The sequence below is a fragment of the Cynocephalus volans genome, chromosome 13, assembly GCF_027409185.1.
Source record: "Cynocephalus volans isolate mCynVol1 chromosome 13, mCynVol1.pri, whole genome shotgun sequence".
Taxonomy (NCBI): Eukaryota; Metazoa; Chordata; class Mammalia; order Dermoptera; family Cynocephalidae; genus Cynocephalus; species Cynocephalus volans.
In genome coordinates this window covers 73,800,775-73,821,827 of record NC_084472.1, presented here as the reverse complement: position 1 = coordinate 73,821,827, position 21,053 = coordinate 73,800,775, and the positions used below count along the sequence as shown (strand labels likewise).

The following is a 21,053-nucleotide window of genomic DNA, read 5'->3' as shown; positions in this document are numbered from 1 at the left end:
GTGGCCTTCCCAGCCTCTGAAACTGTAACCAATAAATTACTGTTTCTTTATAAATTACCCAGTTTCAGGTATTTCTGTTATAAGCAACAGAAACAGACTATACAGGTAGGGAAGGGAGAGAAGGGAGGGGAAGGAATTTGTCACCTTTGCATATGGATGAGACTGACCTAAGACAAAATGATTATGAGCTTTTTTGGAGAGGTGGTGAAGAAAGTAATCTGCCTCACTGTTTTGTAATCAACACGTGCCTTGTAATCAACAAGATTCAATAGTCAAATATTTACTGTTGTACTCTGGGGACACAACCATGAATAAGATAAACACGATCCCAACCACACGGTTTTTCACAGTTGAGAAAGACAGATGGCTTAGAAAAATATCTCACAGCAGATAACTGCCTTCTTGGTGATAAGTGCTATGAAGAACTATTTTGGAGTGACGGAGTATAAAGTGGGGAGCTCTAACCATGTCTGCCTGACCTGCACATGACCGGGAGTCAGCAAGGGGGGGCTGTGGTTAACACAACAGGGAGGGGCAAGAAGATAGAAGGGGTGGCAGTTGTGGCTCAACAGAGGGCTTTAAGGAAAACTGTTTTAAAAAGTGAAAATTAGTCACTGAGAAGATATGCAAGAAAAATATTTTTTATATTTCTCTCTAAAAGGAAAATTTTTAAGTCCATGTGGCCCACCATTAATTTTCTTCTTTTTTTCCTCTGAGTTGAAAAAAGAAAAAAATTTATTCCTGCTTTGCTCTCAGCCACTTGCCAAAGTGTGTGAAAAGTGTAGTTATCCATAACTTTATTACACTATTTTTACCTTTACAGCATAGTTCATTCATTTCAAAAATGCAAACTGACTTAAGAAATGGGCATAAAGAAGTAACAAGTCCATGATCTTGTTGTGTGGACAGTCCTGTGAAGTAACACTGGATTCAGAATCAGCCCATGGTGCCACCTTGAGAAACTGGGAAAGGTACAAATCAGACAGAAACTCCCATAAGGGGCCATCATCACAGAAAAGACGCCTGAGTACTGTAACATCTGAGCATTAAAAACACCAACAGTACAGACTGAAACACAGTAAATCATAGAAAACCCACAGTTGTGCTCAAAAAAACTCAGAGGAAAAAGAAATTTCATCAACCACCATTTGAAAAACTTAGTAACTACTCTGAAAAGTGATACCTCAAAAGAAAGAATAAAATCTAATCCTGACTTTCCAAGATACTGTATTTCAGAGAAACCAAACAGTCTCAACTGATGAGTGAAGCAGAGTTTACAAAAGAATGTCTGCTAACACTATACGAGTGACAGAATCAGAATCACTCACCAGCAGTCCCTGGGAAGTTATCAACTGGGATAAGGATTATCCACTGGTGTTAAATGCATTACTGTTTAGTTGACAGAAGAATGTAATTGTACATGAAGAGCCCAGACTGTCATCACACTGTGGTGAAGCAACAAGATATTATGGGATTCCTGATAAGATACAAGGACATACAATATCACATATAATATATCCTAGCCTGAAATGCTTAACTTGAACAAACTGGACCTTTTAATAGAACTTCTAACTTGAAAGCAGCTCAGGGGACAAACTACAAGGAAGCACCAGACAGATCTGGAAGGGGGAGTCTCTGCAGGACATGCGGCTCATCTGGACATCATGCCAGTGTGAGGGACAAGAGGAAAAAGCTCTGCAAACCTATCACCAGATGCAGTGGCGCCCAGAGTTACACAAACCAAGCATAAAAAATACTTTGGGGAAAAGAGAAGAAATCTGAATATAGACTGGGTATTACATGCAATGAACAGTTAATGACATGACAAGATGGAGGTAACTGAAAAAAGCAAGTAATAAAAAAGCATTATCAGTATGACCTCATGGTAAGAACACCCTCCCCCCAACACACACACACAAATATGCACACCATGTGCGTGCACACACAGAAACAGAAGGCTAAACTATAAGATATCAACAGTGGTAATCTCTGAATGGTGGAAATGTAGCATTTTAAGTTTCATTTTCTAAAAAAATGATTACTGTATTTTCTAACATTCACACCTAGTATTACTGTCCCTATAAAAACTGAAGGTTACTTTTAACAATGTAAAAACAGAATTAGTTAAGCCAGAGAATGATACTTAATACAAATGCCTTCAACTATACCTATACTAGTACACTGCTTACCAAGTCAATTCAGAACTAATGAGAAAAAGATAAATTGTCACAAGGACTCAAATTGGACATTAGAAGGCATTTTCAGAGCTATCTGAAAAGATGAGGTGCACAGCATACACGTCCTTCTTTTATTTCAACAAAGAACAAAAACATCTGAAACAGAGAAAAATAACCATAAATACTAGAAAACACACTTAAAGGAACTTTAAGTAAATCTTAAAAACAATCAATGCAAACAGAAAAACATAAGCTCAATTAGAAGATAATGCTATAGCAGAAGAAATAAATAAGAAAGGCAGGAATTAAGAAAAGTCCTACAACAATTACGAAATCACTATCAACTTAGAGAAAGCAAAAATTCACTCTTTCGAAAAAGACAAAATAAATAAACTTCTATTAAAAAGAGACATCCTGCAATATTGACTTTGTGATAAACTAGCACAGGGTCTCCTGGAAACTTTGTGAGCACTGATGTTCTCATGTGTTAAAGAAACTAGTGGAAAAAGAACTAGCAGAAAGAAGGCAGAACAACTACCAAGTTGCCAAAGAGGTCCACCAGGCAGAATGGAACGACCTCTTAATGATACAGTGGGGCATGAGCCTCAGAGAGAGTACTGTCTCCTCCACGTGGCCAAGTTAGGCCTAGGCTATTCCAGACCCGCTCTAACAATGATTAAAAGTAAGCCTCAAAATACTCAAACCAATTTTAAGTCTTAAATATGTCCTAGAACAAAACCCAAAAATATTTAAAGAAAACAACAAAATCCAGCACCCATACAACTCACAACATCCAGCATCCAGTCTAAACCTGCCAGTCATACAACCATTAGAACAAAAAATGATAGAAAACATGAATGCAATGAGTAGGAAAATGAAAGATATAAAAAATGCCCCAAAGTGCACTTCCGTGAATGAAAAAATGCAACATCTATCGTGGAAAATACACTGCATTGGAATAAGAGCAGATTAGACACTGCCAAAGAAAGGACTGGTGAACCTGAAGACACAGCAAGAGAGGTATCCAAAATGAAAGGGAAAAAAAAAAGACTGAAAACACCCCAACAGGGCATCAGTGAGCTATGGGACAATATCAACCAGCCTAATGTATGTGTAATTGGAGTCTCAGGAACAAAAACAGGAAAAATATTTGAAGAAATGATGCCACAAAATTTTCCAAATCTGATGAAAACTGTCAACCCACAAATTCAAGAAGTTCAAGCAAAACCCAAGCAAGAGACATGAAGAAAACTAAACCAAGACACATTATAATCAAAGTTCTAAAAATGCATACAGAGGAACAAAAATGATGGAAAACATATTTTTGGAAAAAATGCCAGCCACAAGACAACAGAGTGACATCTTTAAAATACAAAAGTTAAAAAAGCTAGAATTCTATGTCTATCAAAAATATCTTCCTAACAGAAAGATAAAACTTTTTTTCAGAGAGAAGGCACAGAGAATTAATTAAGCAGACCAACACTACAAAATATATTAAAGAAAGCCCTTCAGGCAGAAAGGAATGATTCAAGGTGAAAATTTAAACCTACATGAAGGAATGAAGAGTACCAGAAATGGCTAATGTGTGAATAAATATGAAATAATTTTTTTCTTTTTTACTGCCTAAAATAAAAATAATAACCATGCAATGTAAGGTTTATAATGTGTAGAAGTAAAATGTGTAACGACAACACAACAAAGGCTAAGAGGAGAAATGAAAGCATGCTGCTGTCAGGTTCTTATGCTATCTGTGAAGTAGCATGTCCACAAAAAGACTTTTATAAAAACATTCATAAGCATCTTATTCATAACAGCCAAGAACTGGAAACAGCCTTGGGTATCCACCATCAGGAAAACAGAAAAACGACCTGTGATCTATTCATGAAATAGAACACTACTCAGCAACAAAAAGGACCAAACATACATTCAACAACACAGAAGAATTTTACCCAGGAGTATACAACATACAATTTCATTTCCATAAAATTGTAGAACATGCAAATCTAATCTATGTTAAAAATTTCAGAAAGTGGTAGCCAGTGCGGGTAAAGGCAAGAATTAACTGGAAAAGGGCTTGAGGGGACTTTCTGAAGTCGTGGAATTGTTGTACATCTTGATAGGAATTTGTATTAAATGAGTATATATATGCATGTCAAAATCATCATTTGGAGACACTTAAGGTGCACTTCATGCTATGTTAAGTTTTACTTAACACCCCCCCCAAAAAAACCCTGTAAACCAATGCTACACTGTCATTCATGATGAGAATGCTGAAGAGGAGTTCAAGAGTGAAATGTACTGATGCTTGCAACTTTCTCTGAAACACATCAAAAAATAAAATGAAATGACAGGTGGAAAGATGTACAGATATATAATAAAGCAACTATAATAAAATGTCAACAATTTTGTGGAATGTAAGTGGTCAGTACATGGGTTTGCACTGTACAATCCTTTCAAATTTTTTTATGTTTGAAAATACTGGAAAAGAAAGAAGGAAACTATAATGATGTATCATAAGACACAGGGAGAAGAGTTTAAAGTAAGGAATGCTTTCCACTGTCAGATGCAGCAAAGAGCTAGTAGGAAAAAAAGTAAAATGCAAGTTTTAGAAAATAAATGGAAAGTATTAATTTTTCAATATTTTTTTAGATGATTTAAAAACATAGGTTTAATTAAATTTTTAAAAATCTATTTATACATATAGGTCTCTAAAGATTGCTACAGGCTAGGTGCAGGACATCCATTTTTTTTAAAGCTTCCCAAGTGGTTCATAGTGATGCAGCAACCCAGAATTTGAAAATGTTGGTTTAATGTCTCAAGCTAATCTATGACTTTACGCGTATAAGTTAAGGTAGGGATAACCTCAGAAACAACAACTGTGAATAGGACACCACACAAAAGAACTTAATGCAGTAAAGAGGAGAACCAAGAATAAGAGTATTCAAAACAAACTTCTACATCAAAGGCAGACCTTCCTGGAGGTTTCTTCTAGTACCTCCAAAAAGAGCTTCAGAGTACACAGCATTCAACAGGAGACTGATAAGAAAAAAAAGTGTAATAAGCTAATCATGCTCAAGATGATAAAAAAAGGCAAAAATGATCACGGATCCATTTTCTACTAGATGGTCAATATTAATCCCCTTCTATCTCATCTTCTCTCAATAAATTTTAGATATTTGAAACTCTACCCCAGAGACCATTTTTTTTAAACCTCCTTTTCTCCCCTACCACTTCTTTAACATCAAATATTTTTCCTGGCCTCCCTGTGATAGTATTTCTACCTGTAATAGCTGTTAACTGAGAAAACACATGACAACAAGCTACTAGGAATAGTAATACTTTTAAATAAATTTGGATATTATTTATCACATCAGTATCTACCAACACTTGAAATATAATGGTAACTTAGTGGGAGAGACTACTTATCCAATCCTCAGACAATGTTTCACTTATGAATTCTCATACCAGCAGAGAAAATCATAATTCCCTAATAACGTCATGATTTCCCAAGGATCCACAGCATATGAAAAATCTCCGCCCAGGACAATACACATACAGAGAAAAACCTCAAATCTCCCCACTTTCAAGTTTATGACAACAGTGTTTTTGGTTATCAAGCAACCAAATACTGGTTTCCTCTACATTTTAATAAGTAAAATAGTCACTGCTTGAGGGATGGGCCCACCTAACTGGGCTTCCTATGCATCAGTAGGGATGCTCAGCACTGACCTTTGGTGTGATTCCAGTACACTCAGACATGCCAAATACTTTCCTAGCACTAGTTCTGAAAAGAAGATTCTTGTCAGATTTTACGTGGGTAAAATCTGAGTAAAATAATGAAAATAATCAAACACATATTAAAGGCATATGCAGTAGAAAATTTCACATGACTACTTTATAGCATTAAAATATAATTCAGTGAAACCTCATGTGCTCTAATTCTCAGCTTTCTGGTATTCAAAACTGATTCAAGGGTAATAAGAATGTAGGGAAAGGGGTCTCAAACCCTGGCTGCATGTAAAAACTAAAATGATCTGGGAATGGAGCAAAGATAAATATAATAGAATCAAGGAAACTAAAAGTTCCTTGAAAGATCAACAAAGTTAACAAATGTTTAGCTAGACTGAGAAAAAAAAAAGACACAAATAACTAAAATAAAAAATGAAAGTGGGGCCATTACAACTAATGTTACAGAAATAAAAGCATTAGAAGAGAATACTATGAACAACTCTATGTGAAGATTTAGATAAAATGAATGAACTAGACAAATTCCTAGAAATACACAAGTTACCTAAACTGATTCATAAAGAAACAGAAAAATTTCAAATTTCTATAACAAGGAATTGAATTAGTAATCAAAAACTTCCAGATAAAGAAAAGTACAAGACCAGGCAGCTTCATGGCTGAATCCTACAAAACACTTAAAGAAGAATTAAAACCAAGTCTTCTTAAACTCTTCCCCCAAAAAACAGAAAGAGGGAACACTTTCTAACTTATTCTGAGACCAGCATTACCCTGATACCAGAGCCAAATAAAGACGTCACAAGAAAAGAAAATTACAAACAAAAATTCCACATGAACACAGATGAAAAATCCTCAACAAAATACTTGCAAACCAAATCCAACATTATATGGTATTAAAACAATTATACATGAGAAAGTGAGATTTATCCCAGGAATGCAAAGGGGGTTCAACATAAGAAAATACATCAACATAATTCAGCACACTAATAAAAAGCAGGGGAAGGGGGAATCACATGATCATCTCAACTGACACAGAGAAGGGGTCTGACAAAATCCAACACACTTTCATGATAAAAAAAAAAAACTCAGAAAACTAGGAATTAAAGGGAATTTCCACAACATGATAAAGGGCATTTATAAAAAACTCACACATGTAACATCATACTGAATGGTAAAAGACCAAAAACTTCCCCCCTGAGGTCAGGAACAAGACAAGAATGCCCACTTTCACTACTACTATTCAATATTGTACTAGAAGTTCTAGCCAGAGCAATGAGGCAAGAAAAAGAAATAAAAGGCATCCAAATTAAAAAGGAAGAAGTAAAACTATGTTTGCAGATGACTTAATTTTACATATAGAAAATCTCAAAGGATCCACAAAAAAAGCAACCAGAGCTAATGATAAATTCAGCAAAGTTCCATGGTATAAGATCAACACACAAAAATCTGTTGTGTTTCTATACATTTGCAATGAAGAATCTAAAAAGAAAATTAAGAACCCAATTCATTTACAATACCATCTAAAATAATAAAATACCTAAGAACTTATGATATAAATTTAACCAAGGAAATGAAAGACTTATACACTACAAACTATAAAACATTGTAGAAAGAAATCAAAGACCTAAATAAATAGAATAAGTATTTTCACAGGTAGGAAGACAGTACTGTTGAGATGTCAGTAACACCCAAAGTGATGTATAACACAATCCTTATCAAAATTCTAAGAGTCTTTTTTGCAGAAACTGACAAGCTAATCCTCATATTCAAATGGAATCACAGGGCCGGCCCATGGCTCACTCGAGAGAGTGCAGTGCTGATAACACCAAAGCCATGGGTTCGGATCCTATATAGGGATGGCTGGTTAGCTCACTGGTTGAGCGTGGCACTGACAACACCAAGCCAAGGATTAAGATCCCCTTACCGGTCATTAAAAAAAAGAAAGAAAGAAAGAAAAAATGGAATCACAAGAAGCCCCCAATAGCCAAAACAACACTGGGGGAAAAAAGAATAAAGCTGGAAGACTCACACTTCCAGATTTATTCCAAACAGTATAGTACTGGCATAAGGATAAACATATAGACCAGTGGAACAGAACTGAAAGTGCAGAAATAAATGTATCTATCATCAACTGATTTTCAACACAGGTGCCAAATCCATTCAATAGGGAAAAAGGCACTTCACTAATGGTACTGGGACAGCTGAATTTCCACATGCAAAAGAATGAAGTTGGACTCCTACCTCACACAGTATAAAAATTAACTCAAAGTAAATCAATGACCTAAACGTAAGATCTACAACCATAAGACTCTTAGAGCGAAACATAGGAGAAAATCTTCATGACTTTGAACTTGACAATGGATTCTTAGATATGATGTAAAAATCACCAACTGCAAAAGAAAAAACAGATAAACTAGACTTCATCAAAATTTAAAACTTTTGTGCATCAAAAGATATTATCAAGAAAGTAGAAAAACAACCTACAGAATAGACGAAAATATCTACAGATCATATTTGATAAGGGTTTAACACTCAGAATGTATAAAGAAATTCCCACAACTCAACAACAAAAAGACTAACAACCCAATTAAAAAAACAGGCAAAGGACTTGAATAGACATTTCTCCAAAGATACGCAATTGCCAACAAGCACATGAAAAGATGCTCAACATCATTTGTGTTTAGGAAAATGCAAACCAAAACCACAATAAGACACCATTTCACACCTACTAGGACCGTGAGGAAGGGAGGGAGGGAGGGGAGATACAGAGAAAGGAAAGGAAAAAAAGAAGAAAGGAGGAAAGAAAAGAGAGAGGGGAAGAAAAGGGAGGGAGGGAAGGGAAAAAAATAAGTGTTGGCAACAATGTGGATAAATTGTAATTCTTGTACACATACTGCTGAAAGGAATGTAAAATGCTGCACTTCCACTGTGAAAAGTTCGGCAGTTTCTTAAAAAGCTAAACAATTAACTATATGACCCAACAATTCCACCCCAGGTATGTATATACCCCAAATAATTAAAACAGGGACTCAAACAGATACTTATATGCCAGTATTCACTGCAGCATTATTCACAATAGCCAAAAGATGGAATTAACCCAAGTGTCTATCAACAGACGAAGTAACATCAGTGAGTCATAACAAGGAAAAATGTCTTGATACACATGATATACATGGATGAACCTTGTAAACATTATGCTAAGTGATACAAGCCAGACACAAAAGGACCAATATTGTATGATTCCGCTTATATATAATATCTATAACAGGCATATTCAGAGACAGAAAGGAGATTAGAAGTTACCAGGGACTGTGGAGTGGGGGGAGTTACTGCTTAATGGTAACGGTTTCTATTTAAGGTGATGAAAATTTTTGGATATAGATAACAGTGATGGTTGCAAAACACTGAATGTAATTAATGCTACTGAACTGCACACTTAAAAATGGTTAAAATGGCAAATTTTGTTATATATTTTACAATTTAAAAGTTTTTAATAGATGTTAAAAAAAGAATAAACATTTCCATTACTTATTTTATATTAATTACACATAAAAATAATATTTTTAATATATCTGGGGGGCTGGCCAGTTAGCTCACTTGGTTAAAGAGTTGTGGATCTGTACCGATCAGCCATTAAAATAAAAAGAAAAAAGAAAATACCAGTCAGGGCTGGCCCCATGGGCACATCACAAACACAGATGCACAGTGCCTATGCTCATGGAACTTAATGCTCAGGAGTAACCATCTTGAAACTCTTAATCTTTCCTTTGAATTTGTGTTTCATAAAAGTGAAGTCTGATGGGATATGGAGCTTCAGCTCATGCATGGCCCCTCCTCCAACCTTCCCAGGATTCTGATTGTGCTCCATGACTCACATCCCACCTCCCACCCCAGCCCCACCTGGCCTTAGCCTCTCCCTCCTGGTACCTATCCTGCAATCAATCCCCTACTCTCATCTCCCACCTGGGACAGGAGGTCCACATTCCACCATTGCCCCAAGTGGAAGCGTGGCACAGATGTGGGGCAGGGAGATGGGGGTGGGGTGAGGGACACATGCCCTGGCATCTCAGGGTGGGGCAAGGTGGCAACCATCCCTGTCCTGGGCTGGCAGCGCCAAGGTGTGTTGGCAGGCAACTTGACAGGATCCTCATCATCCCAGTTCCAGGAACAAAGTGCATCCAGGCATGGGGTCACCACCTGCTGTAGGTTCGGACAGTGAGCCCATGAGGCCTGGCAAGGACCCAACATGTTCATTTTGCACATTATGCAGCCAGCCCTTAATTTAACTGATCAAATGTTAATTTTTAAAAAATTCCTCAAGAGATTCTACTGTATAGCAGGGTTTAGATGTACTTTAGGAAAGGAGGTAAAGTTCTTGAAAATGTCTACCTTCCATAAGGCTCACTTTTCTCAAGTTGTTAACAAGAACCACACAGCCTCTTATCTGAGGTCCTAATTCTTTGTTAGGACCTCAGATAGGTGCTTTGGAAATCACACCTGCTCCCTGACCAACGGCAATCAGGCAGGAGTTTTGCCACCCCAGGCAGGCCTCTACAGAGCCGCTGGAACTGGCTGCACCCTTGCAGGCTTGTTCCAGGCTCAACAGCTACACTTCAGAAATTGTATGAGAAGGCAGAGTGACATCCAACTGTGAAATCTGAAATGCAGAGTAAGGCAGTGGTAAGGACAATGGACAGGTAGGTGTTCCTTTGGTTCCTTCTGTTTCCAGTGCTGGTTCTCCAGTCAGCTTGGATTCTATAAGCCCCCAATAGCCTTCCAATAAGTTCCCTTTTGTGCAAGTTGATCAGTGGAGTTTCTATTGCTTGAAACCAAAGAACTCTAACTACCATGGTAGATTAAGAATAAATGCATCTGACACGGCAAAGGTTTCCTAAATATGAGGTTCAGTGGAAAGAAAAAACAAAACTAGTACAATAACTTATACAGTTTCATCATATCCTTATAAGGAAAAACATGTGAATATATTTTATTTTTAAAAATCTATAAAGATATTTAACAATGCTAACAATGGATATTTTGGGGTGACAATTTTTTTTTTTTTTTTTTGTGACCGGTAAGGGGATCGCAACCCTTGGCTTGGTGTCGTCCGCACCACGCTCAGCCAGTGAGGGCACCAGCCATCCCTATATGGGATCCGAACTCGCGACGGGAGCACCGCTGCACTCCTAGTGCCACACTCTCCCGAGTGAGCCATGGGGTCGGCCCTTGGGGTGACAATTTACAAGCAAGTTGCATTTTCTTCAAGTTTCTATGTCTATTTTCTACTTTCTCTATAACAAACTTTTACATTGCTTAAATTTTCAAAAATTTCATAAAATATAGCCCCAACTAAAAATTAACATGAATAAAAATGTCTTCCCAAAAGAATCAGCACTAACCCAATAGTCTAACTTAATAATTTTAAGCCATTCTAACCTCTTAATTTTTCCTTATGAATGTGTCTGTGTAAGTAAAATCTTGGAAAGAAGAAGTAAACAGTCCTGACTGAACTAATGCAGAGGAGTAAACACAGTCTGAGGCTGACTAAGGAAGTGAAAATTCTTGAGCAACATTCACCTCTACTCAAGTCAAAAACAAAGGACTCACACCAAGGTTCATTCAGGGTTCAATCCCTATACCAACCAGCCAACAACAACAACAACAAAAAATCAAAAAAAGACAAAGGACTCAGGATAAAAAACTTTAGTTGTTACTGATATTTTACCTAAAAATAAAACAAAACCAATTTCACAACAGAATTCCACTTTTAAAAATTGACCTCACATTAAAAGGACAGTAAAGAGACCTAATGACCAAATGCAATACCCGATTATAAGTAATAAAAGAGACTACCCACTTTTAGAAAATCACACTTAAGTATTTAGGTAATAAGGCCCATGAGGTATACAACTTATTCTCAAATGGCTCAGGGAACATATTATACATACACATACTCTAACATACAGAAAGAGAGAGTAAGCACACACAAGAGTGAGGAGATGTTAAAGCAAATGGGATAACATTTTAACAACCAGCAAATGTGGGTAAAGAGTAATGAGTGTCCTTTGTAATATTTTTATTCTTGTAACTTTTCTATCTGTTTGAATTATTATTTCCAAACAGAACATTTTTTAAAAACTGAGTTCATTCAACCTGGTTTGATGGGGTTAATCAACTGATTTAAATTCTCTATATTGTTTCATTGTAATGATGAAAGACATTGAGGCCCAAAGATTGATTCGTCATACTATCAGCCAATAGCCAGGATTAAAATAAAAGGCTTCTATATGACCCCCTAATGATCAAAAGAAATACTCCGTTTACTGAAAGATACTACTATACCTTCAGGGTTCATTTCTGGAGCATTTGCCATGTGCCAAGCACCTTCTAGGAGCCTCCTATAGATTACAAGTTGAAACTTCCTTACTCTATACATGTACAACTGTGTTTTTAGGTACTCATTTTTATATTCTCTGCAAACATCACCTTAAAGTTGCACATCTATCTGCTATTACTAATGGACTATCTGACTACATGTCTACCCTCAACCTACTCAGCAAATATTCCATTCTCAATCTTGTCTCCAAAAAGTTACCCTGCTTTCTTTCCCTATGCATAAAAAATATGACTTATAGGCAGAGCTGCAAAGAACTCTAATAGTTTTTTTTTATTTTAATACTGTTCCTAAGCAACAGGGTCTATCACTTTCAGTATCTCTCCTATCTTTATACTTCCAAATGGACTTTCGGCCAGCCTGTCATTAAAAGTGTTTCTCTATTTAAGCTTTATCTCCACTTACTCATTCAAAAAATATTTGCTAAGCATCAATGTGCTAGACACTTTTTTGATCACAGGTGGAATAGTGGATAACAAAATAATGAGGTCCTTGCCTTCTTACATTCAAGTGGGGGAGATAGATAATGAACGAATAATATCATGTAGTGTAAGTACTTCGAAGAAAAATAGAGCAGGGTAAGAGAACAGAGCATAGTGGGAGAGGGCAGCATCTCAGAGTGAAGATCTGAGAAGGTGATGTTTGAGCACACCTATATGGGGTCCTTCAGAATTAATACTAGTTTGTCTGCTTGAGCGCAAAGATCAGTTCTGACCATGCATGAGAATCCTGGTAATTAATTAGTCTTTTAGTATCAGACTGTCTTTTTATAAATAAAAACCTGGTTAAAGTCTGAGGTTTGGAAATTAGGAAACAGAACTCTTCTTAGGCCATAATACTCTGAACTAAATTCATTACAAGTTTTAAGAAGTCAAAGCAGACACTGTCCATATTCTTAGTTATGAATATAACATGCACAGAATTATCAATGGCTATAAAAATACACAGCAACTCTTATTTAACATCTTTTAAAACTATATATGCCAATATATATTCTCAATGCTATAAGAAAGGATAAAATTATAGGAAAACAAACTTAGCTATAAAATGTCTTAATGCGACCTTAATTTTTAAACTTTTGTAAGAATGCATATATGTAAGTTCATGAATTAGGACTAAAAAAGAAAAAAGAAACCTTATATATCATGTATGCATCCCCATTTATTGATCATTCTATCGATACTGGGAAATTCTTTGCTAAAATAATAAATAATTCAACACATTCTCCTCAAACATCAAAAACAAAATTTTTTATAACTACAACTACAAAAAAATCCCCTCCTAAGACATAAGTACTAATGATGCTTTCATGCAGGCATTTGAAGTATTAGCAATTTCCATTTTGAGGAATCTTACCCATTCTTCGAAAACTACCAGTTCAAATCTCATATCCATACAGCCAACCCTAGCGTCTACAATATTATTATCTTCTTTTACTCTGTTATGTATATGCTCTTACCTTCAATAACTCCTTGCAGCTGTCAAGCCCAATGTCCACAAGAATGCTTTTCACCTTTTTTCGCACCTTTCTGATGCTGTCAAGATTTTCAACAGGAATTTGAAACATTTTTAAAATTTTCCTTAAAAGGGAAGAAAACAAAACTGTAATAAGTATATATAATAAAAAAACAGAGTTGGTGAAACACCAATTTTCAACAAACAGTGCTGGGACAACTGGATATCCATATGCAAAAGAATGAGGTGGGACTCCTCCCTTACACCATATACAAAAATTAACTCAAAGTTGGTCAGACACCAAGCATACAGAAAGGACATTGTTGGGAGGGAGGGGGAGGGAGAGGAGGGAGGGAGGTTTCGGTAACTGGCCACAATAATCAACCACATTGTATATCGACAAAATAAAAATAAAATATTTTTTTTAAAAAAAAGTTGGTCAGACACAAACATGTAAGAGCTAAACTATCAAAAGCTTACGAGAAAACATAGGCATAAATCTTCACAACCTTGGATTTGGCAATAGATTCTTAGCTGTTTTTAAAATATTGGAAAAGGCATAAAATTAAAATAAATCCTGTGGGACTTGACCAGACTAGGAGGCACTGGTTTAGCCTCATTGTTTTTAATATACATAGAAATAAACACCATGTAAGAGTGTGTGTGTATAAATACATACATACATATATTCCATAGCTCAGTCCACTGGGAGAGCCAGGAAGCAGTTACATACCCCAGTAGCAATGGGCACACCTAGGGCCCCAATTTAAATTTCTAAATATCACTTTTCATTAAAAAAGAACCAGGGCTCCTTGGAAAAATGGCTGCTTCTATGGCTGGAACATGGTAAAGACAAGACGAGCCTAAAATATCCTCTGCCAGAAAATAGCAGTTGCTCAAAGAATGATGAGACATATCAAATGGACACAAAAGAAACGAGCTTGAACAGGGTCCCACAAGCCAAATATGGGACAATTTGAGGATCAAATAAATGATGATAGTAAAAGATTATAACCTGTGGCAAACTGAATTTTCCAAAGATGCATGCAACAATATCTCCCATCCCAGAGGCTCTTCTTACAATATGACTCTGACATTCCTCCCAAAAAGTGGGGTATCTATGCCCCCTTCTCTTGAACTCTGGGCAGAACTCTGTGGCTAATTCAACCAATAAAGTATGGTGGAAGAAATGCCACACAAATTTCAAGACTAGATCATAAAAATACCACACTTCTGTCTTGGGACGATCACACTCAGAATAAGGAAGCACACAGGGAAATACACGGAGGTATTCTACACCAACCACTAACACTGGAGTGAAGACACCTCTGCAGAATTCCAGCCTCCACTGTCAAGTCACCCACTGCCTGTGGGTCTCCCCAGATGAGTAGCCATCTGAATTCCTGTTTGAATTCCTGACCCACAGAACTAGTGAACTTTGTCTATAAAATGCTTTACTCCACTAAGTTTTGGGGTGGTTTGGTATGCTGCAATAGTGAGTAGAATACAACATACTAGAATATAAACGTAAGTCCACACTGATATAATTAAATTGAAAGACTGATAAAGAAGGGGATATATACATGGTTTCTAAGTATCTCCCCACAAAATACTTATTAATAACCAAGGGAAAAAGGTAATTTCATGTAAGTCTGGCAGACAAGCCCAAATTACAAGATATTGTACAAAATAACTAGCCTACAATATTCGAAAGTGTCAAGATGCTATAAGGTAGCATGTTTATAATAGCCAAAACATGGAAACAATCCAAATGTCCATCAGATGTTGACTGTATAAACAAAACGTGGTATATCCATACAATGGAATGCTATTTGGTAGTAAAAAGTAACTAGGCACTGATATGTGCTACATGAACCTCAAAAACAGGCTAAGTGAAAAAGAATCCAGGTGCAAAAGTGCTCATATGTCTGAGTGTATTCACATGAAATGTCTAGAAAAGACAAATCTACAGAGACATAAGGTAGATTACTAGCTGGCTGCAGATGGGAACGAGTAAACAAATGCACAGATTTTTTTAGGGGGATGCTGGAAACATTCTAATATTATATTGCAGTGATGGTTGCACAACTGTGTAATTTTACTTAAAATTAAAAAAAAAATCAATGAATTATACACTTAAAAAAAAATCATGGACAGAAAAACCAATCCCAGACTGAAGGAGACTAAAGAAAGCCAAATGAAATGTGCAATTCTAATCTAGATCCTTTTACTCCAAATGATGTTACTGGAACACCTGGCAAAACTTCAAAGGGATCTGAGCTGAGATTAGATGGTAAAAATGCATCGATTTCCTGATTCTCATGGTTTTGTTATGGATATATAGGAGAATGTTCTTGTTTGTAGGAAATAGTATTCAGGGTACTGTGGCACCAACTTTGGCAATTTATTTACTCTCAAATGACTAGGGCAAAAAAAGTTCCTTGAACTGTACTTGTAACTCACATAAATTTGTAACTATTTTTTAAAAAACTGCAAATGTGTAAGCTATAAAAGCTAACAAAAAAAATCTAGGGCCAGCCCTATGGCTCACTCGGGAGAGTGTGGTGCTGATAGCGCTGAGGCCATGGGTTCGGATCCTACATAGGGATGTATGGTGAGCTCACTGGCTGATCACGGTGAGGATGACACCAAGCCAAGGGTTGTGATCCCCTTACCAGTCAAAAAAACAAACAAAAAAAGTCTGCTAGTGAAATTCAAGTGATAAACATTTTAGTTCCTCAACTTCATAAATACTTAAAAGAAATGCCATATAAAATAAAAAATGTCAAATTTTTACTAGCAAAACAGTAACTTTTAAGATTGATAACATCCAGTGGTAGTGAGAAGTAGAAAAATCATAACTTCTACATAGAGGGCGATTTGACAATATCTCCCCAAATTTTAAAGGATAATTTTTGAGTCAGCAATTCCACTTCTATACCGTCCTCCTGTATCTCCTACCTAAGGCCAGCCTTGGTGAACTCTTCTAGGATTTAGCACAGTAACAAGTCTATACTACGTTCGCTGCGCTCAGCTCACTATGTTGCAATTACCTACTTCTATATCCGCCCCCCCCACCAGACTGAACTTCTCAGGGGCAGGAATCATGTTATATTTGCATGTCTGAGGCCCATCACAGAGCACAGTACATAGCAAATGTTCAATGAGTTAATAAAAGACATAAAACAGGATAACCATAAAACTTGTAGAAAGAAACCTATAGAGGTTGAAAAGGGTATGTAGAGTTGGAGCCCAAGACATTCTAGGTCAGTAGATCAGCACCAAAAAATGATTGAGGTAAAGGAGGAAAAGTCTGAATATATTTAGCAAAAGGTAAGTACAATAAAACCAAAAAGGTAGACTAGAATCAAACTGGGGAAGGAAGGACAGGCAGAGAGGGTTAATACCTAAGAGGGAGGAATTTTTGCTGGGTAACAAGGAAACAAAGTTTTTGAGAAGCTGAGTTGGAATGGGTAAGTTTCTTTTCAGACAAGTTACCTATGTGAAAAGTTTATCTTGGGCTCAGCCAAAAAGAGTTTAAGGATCATTAGTATTGTAGAACTGGGGAAATAAAGTAAAAATTAGTAAAATTGTAAAACATAAAAATTGATTGAATTGGGTTCTAGCCTTCAAAAGTTTATATTTTAACAGAAGAGCTGTCAAGAAGCTCATGATACGTATTTGAAAACTAAGCACAAGGTCACTTTCAAGAGCAGACCAGCTCCTTTGGCCAGAACAAGGGACAACAATTTTGCTAGATGCTCTCCACTCCATCAGCTTGCCTTCATATCCTCCTTAAAGTTCCACCATCCTCTCTAACCTTTGGGGTTGTTCTTTCTCCAAAACCAGATGTTAAATGGGAGTATCTAAAGTAGAGATCATCATCTACATGTATCTGAAACAGAGAAGCTAAATCTATTGCTTGCAAGTAAGTCACAACTTACACAGCAAGAGCTGATCTTATAAGGTTCTGAAAAGTAAAACAGGGATTTGTGGGCTTGCAGAAGCAACAGTGTCCAGCAATTGGCGGATTCTCATGCGCATGGTTACTGGAGGCTATTGCTGACTGGATGACTCTCAGAAGGGAGTTGCTGAAATGAGACTGTCAATGATTGGGCAAGTTTTAAACAGGTTCTGTAGTTACTTATTCAAGGCGTGGGACTAGGGCCAAGGAGCTGTCAATCTTTTTTCTTTCTTTTATCTGAAGAATAAGAACTTTTTATCCTCAAATTTAAGTGCCCATTCCTTCATCACTGTTATTGTGGTCCCCCCCAAAACCAAGCACACAGATCCTTTTTTATTAAAAAAAGAAGGGGGGAGGAGGGAGAAAAAGTTTCCCTTTTTAGCAGTTTGCTAATGGCTTTAGGGAAACCAGTTAAGGGAAACAAAAAATAAAACATAGGTAAATTAGAGAAGTTTCACAACCTTAAAACAATTCTTTCAAGATATCTCTTGTCTACCATTGCCAATCACTTTGGGAAAGGGAAGCGGACTTTTACCCATAATTTATCCATTCTTAGAGCCATCTTAAGATAATATTCAGTATAAAATGCCCAGTGGATTAACTAGTAAAGAAACAGGTCAATGTTTTCATGTTTATAGATCCTCTACAGATACTCTACATAACGTTAGTAGCCAGTAAAATCTATTTTCACTATTAGGAAACAGCAGGCTAGTACAGCCAACTTTGTTTCCATTTCATGAACTAATCTATCAAACTCGGTTCACAAATAAACCTCAGTTCTCAAAGTCTGTGGTAGACATGGAACTACCACAAAATTCCATTAATATGCACAAGAAAATGTGACTTCCCAAAGGGGTATTTAAAGGGTTTCTTTTGTTGTTTTTTAGTATCATGATCATTTAAGGATACTCTGTCATGGAAAAAAAACACTAAAAAAATTAAGTCATTCAAGTAATAAACAATGCTTTTTAAGGCACAGAACTTTCTTTTTAGTTCCTGTGAACTCTTTAATTCGAAAAAGATTTCACTTGACAAGCAGCACACAGCACAATGGTTACTAGACTAGCAAGAATCCTGGAGCTGTATGCCTGGATTTAAATCAGCTCTACCATTTACTAGCCGTGTAATCTTTGGCAAATGACTTAATCTCTCTGGGCCTCAGCTGCCTCATCTGCAAAACAGGGAGAGTGCGACCTACTTCACACAACATCTGTGAGGACAAGAGTTAATATGAGTTAATACACGGAAAGCACTTGGCACATAAGCACTGTGAGTTCGCTATTATCTGACTCCAAAAAACTAAATGAAATGTCCCAACTACTGGGATACGGGGCTTTAAAAAAAAAAAAAAAAAAGCAACTTTTAAAATATGGTATTTGTGCCATACCTAAAAGTAATGTTCAGAAGGTCTGGGTTCAAATCACAGGAAGATCCTTTCCTAGCCATGTGACCTTCATCAACCTATCACTAAGTAACATTGTGCCCTAAGACGTCTGTGAGAGCCAAAGGGCAGGGGGCAGGGCAGAATGCTGGGCGGCAATTATAAATTCACCAACAGCATATCGCAAAATTGGGTTCAAAATAAAAAGGCGTCCCCCAAATCCCAGGATCTCTTCAACTAAAAATCTTGTCTTAACTGTCATCATCCCCCATGATCAATTCCTATCAGACACGTCCTAACCCAACCCTCATTCTTACCATCTCTCCCCTAGACAGCTGAAGTAACCACGTCTTGTCTTCTTCCCCCCGCCCCCGTCCCTCCTTTCTAAACACACATCTGTCACTCCCATGTTTATAGACCGCTGGCTCAATGTCGTCCTCAGAGGGAAGTCCCGACTCTCACCGAAATATCTACACCCACTTCCGACAGGGCCAGCCCTCCGGCAGTACCTCTCAGTCAGTCGCACAGGCGTTGCTCGTCTTCCAGCCCAGGCTGAACACGCACTCCTCACAACCTCCGCCTCCTCACGGGAGCCTCTCTCCAACAAACGGCGCTAACAATTCCCCCCGGGCTCCAGGCCTCCCCGGTGGGCCTGCGGGGCAGCTCCGCCCACGGCCCTGCACGCGGCAGCGGCCGCTGCCCCCTCCCCGCCCTGCGGCCGGCCGACTAGGGGACCGGGAGTTCTAACGGCACTTGGCCGAACGTCTGTCATCCAAAGAAAACTTTCAATGTTTGTCACCAGAACTGGCAGTTACAACTTCTGACGTTCCGCAGCCAGAAGTGGGTACAAATCCTGTCAAGAGAATCTGTGTCGCCGCCGAGAGTCGACATCTGCACGTCAGTCATAGCATCCAAGCCCGCCGAGACTGGCGCAGGGACTCACTCTCCCAACAGGCCTCTCCTCCGGGGACACCGGGCGGAGGGGGGTGACCGTCCGTCCCCGCCCCGCGCCAGCCGGGAGGGGCGTCCGGGGCGGGCCCGCCCGGGGTCGCGACGGAGGGGCGTGCTTGCCGCCCCCCACGTCGGGCTCCACCTCCCTCGGCCCCTAACCCACCCGCGCCCCTCGTCCCTCTCCTCACGGCCCCTTCCCGCAGGGCCCCATCCCCGCCCCCCGGGGCGGCCCCGCGCCCACGTGACGGCGGCGGGCGGGGCGGCAGCGGCGCGTCGGGGGGACTACGGGCGCCGTCCGGGCCGCGCACCCAGCGCCCTGAGGGCGCCCCGGGGCTCCCGCGGTGGCGGGCGGGGACTGGGCCCGCCGCGGCGGTTGGCGGGGCCGGGCCAGGGGCGACGACGCGCGGGACGGGCCGGGGGCCGCACCTACCACTCAGCGCCCGAGGAGCGCCAAATCGCCGCCGCCGCCCGCAGCGCCTCCGCGTCCCGCGGGCCGCCCGCCCCTCCGCCCGCGCGGCGGGACCCCGCCTCAGCGCGAGCCCACCCCCGGCGGCCGCGTCCCCTCCTCCCAGCGCGGCCAGGGAGAGAAAATGGCGCTCGATTTGCCTCAGGAAGTGACGTCGGTCCTCATTTGCATGCGGGCGCAGCTGGCCAATAGGAGCAGAGTGTGCAAGGAGACCCCTGGGCACTTCCCACAGGCCCGTCGGGGCCCCTGGCCAAGGCTGGACTCGAGGCTCTGCAGTGGGAATGGGGGCCCCCTGCTGGAGCCCCCTCTTCTGAGCCCCCTCCTGGCACAGAACACTGTCCTGCCAGCCTTTCACCCCATCTGTGCAAACTCTCGTGAGAGTTTGATTTGGTGGTGACATCACTAAAAGGGTGGGGAGAGTGTGTCATCCACCATGTGACCAATCACGTGGGCTCCCCAGAGGTTCGACTTCATTTGCATTGGGTGGGGGTGGGGCTGGTGGCAGCCCCATGCTGAGCTAT

General features: G+C 39.2%; 1 protein-coding gene across 1 annotated transcript in view; it reads right to left on the bottom strand.

Moving 5' to 3' along the window:
- Positions 1–20,570, bottom strand: part of ADNP2 (ADNP homeobox 2) — a 39,313-nt gene extending 18,743 nt beyond the window's left edge. The window contains exons 1-2 of the mRNA XM_063077450.1: positions 20,497–20,570; positions 13,775–13,895 (exon numbers count right to left, since the gene is read on the bottom strand). Coding sequence (XP_062933520.1) covers positions 13,775–13,882 — 108 coding nt within the window. The 5' untranslated portion in view covers positions 13,883–13,895; positions 20,497–20,570. The remainder of the gene's footprint in view (positions 1–13,774; positions 13,896–20,496) is intronic.
- Between the last annotated feature and the right edge of the window lie 483 nt (positions 20,571–21,053).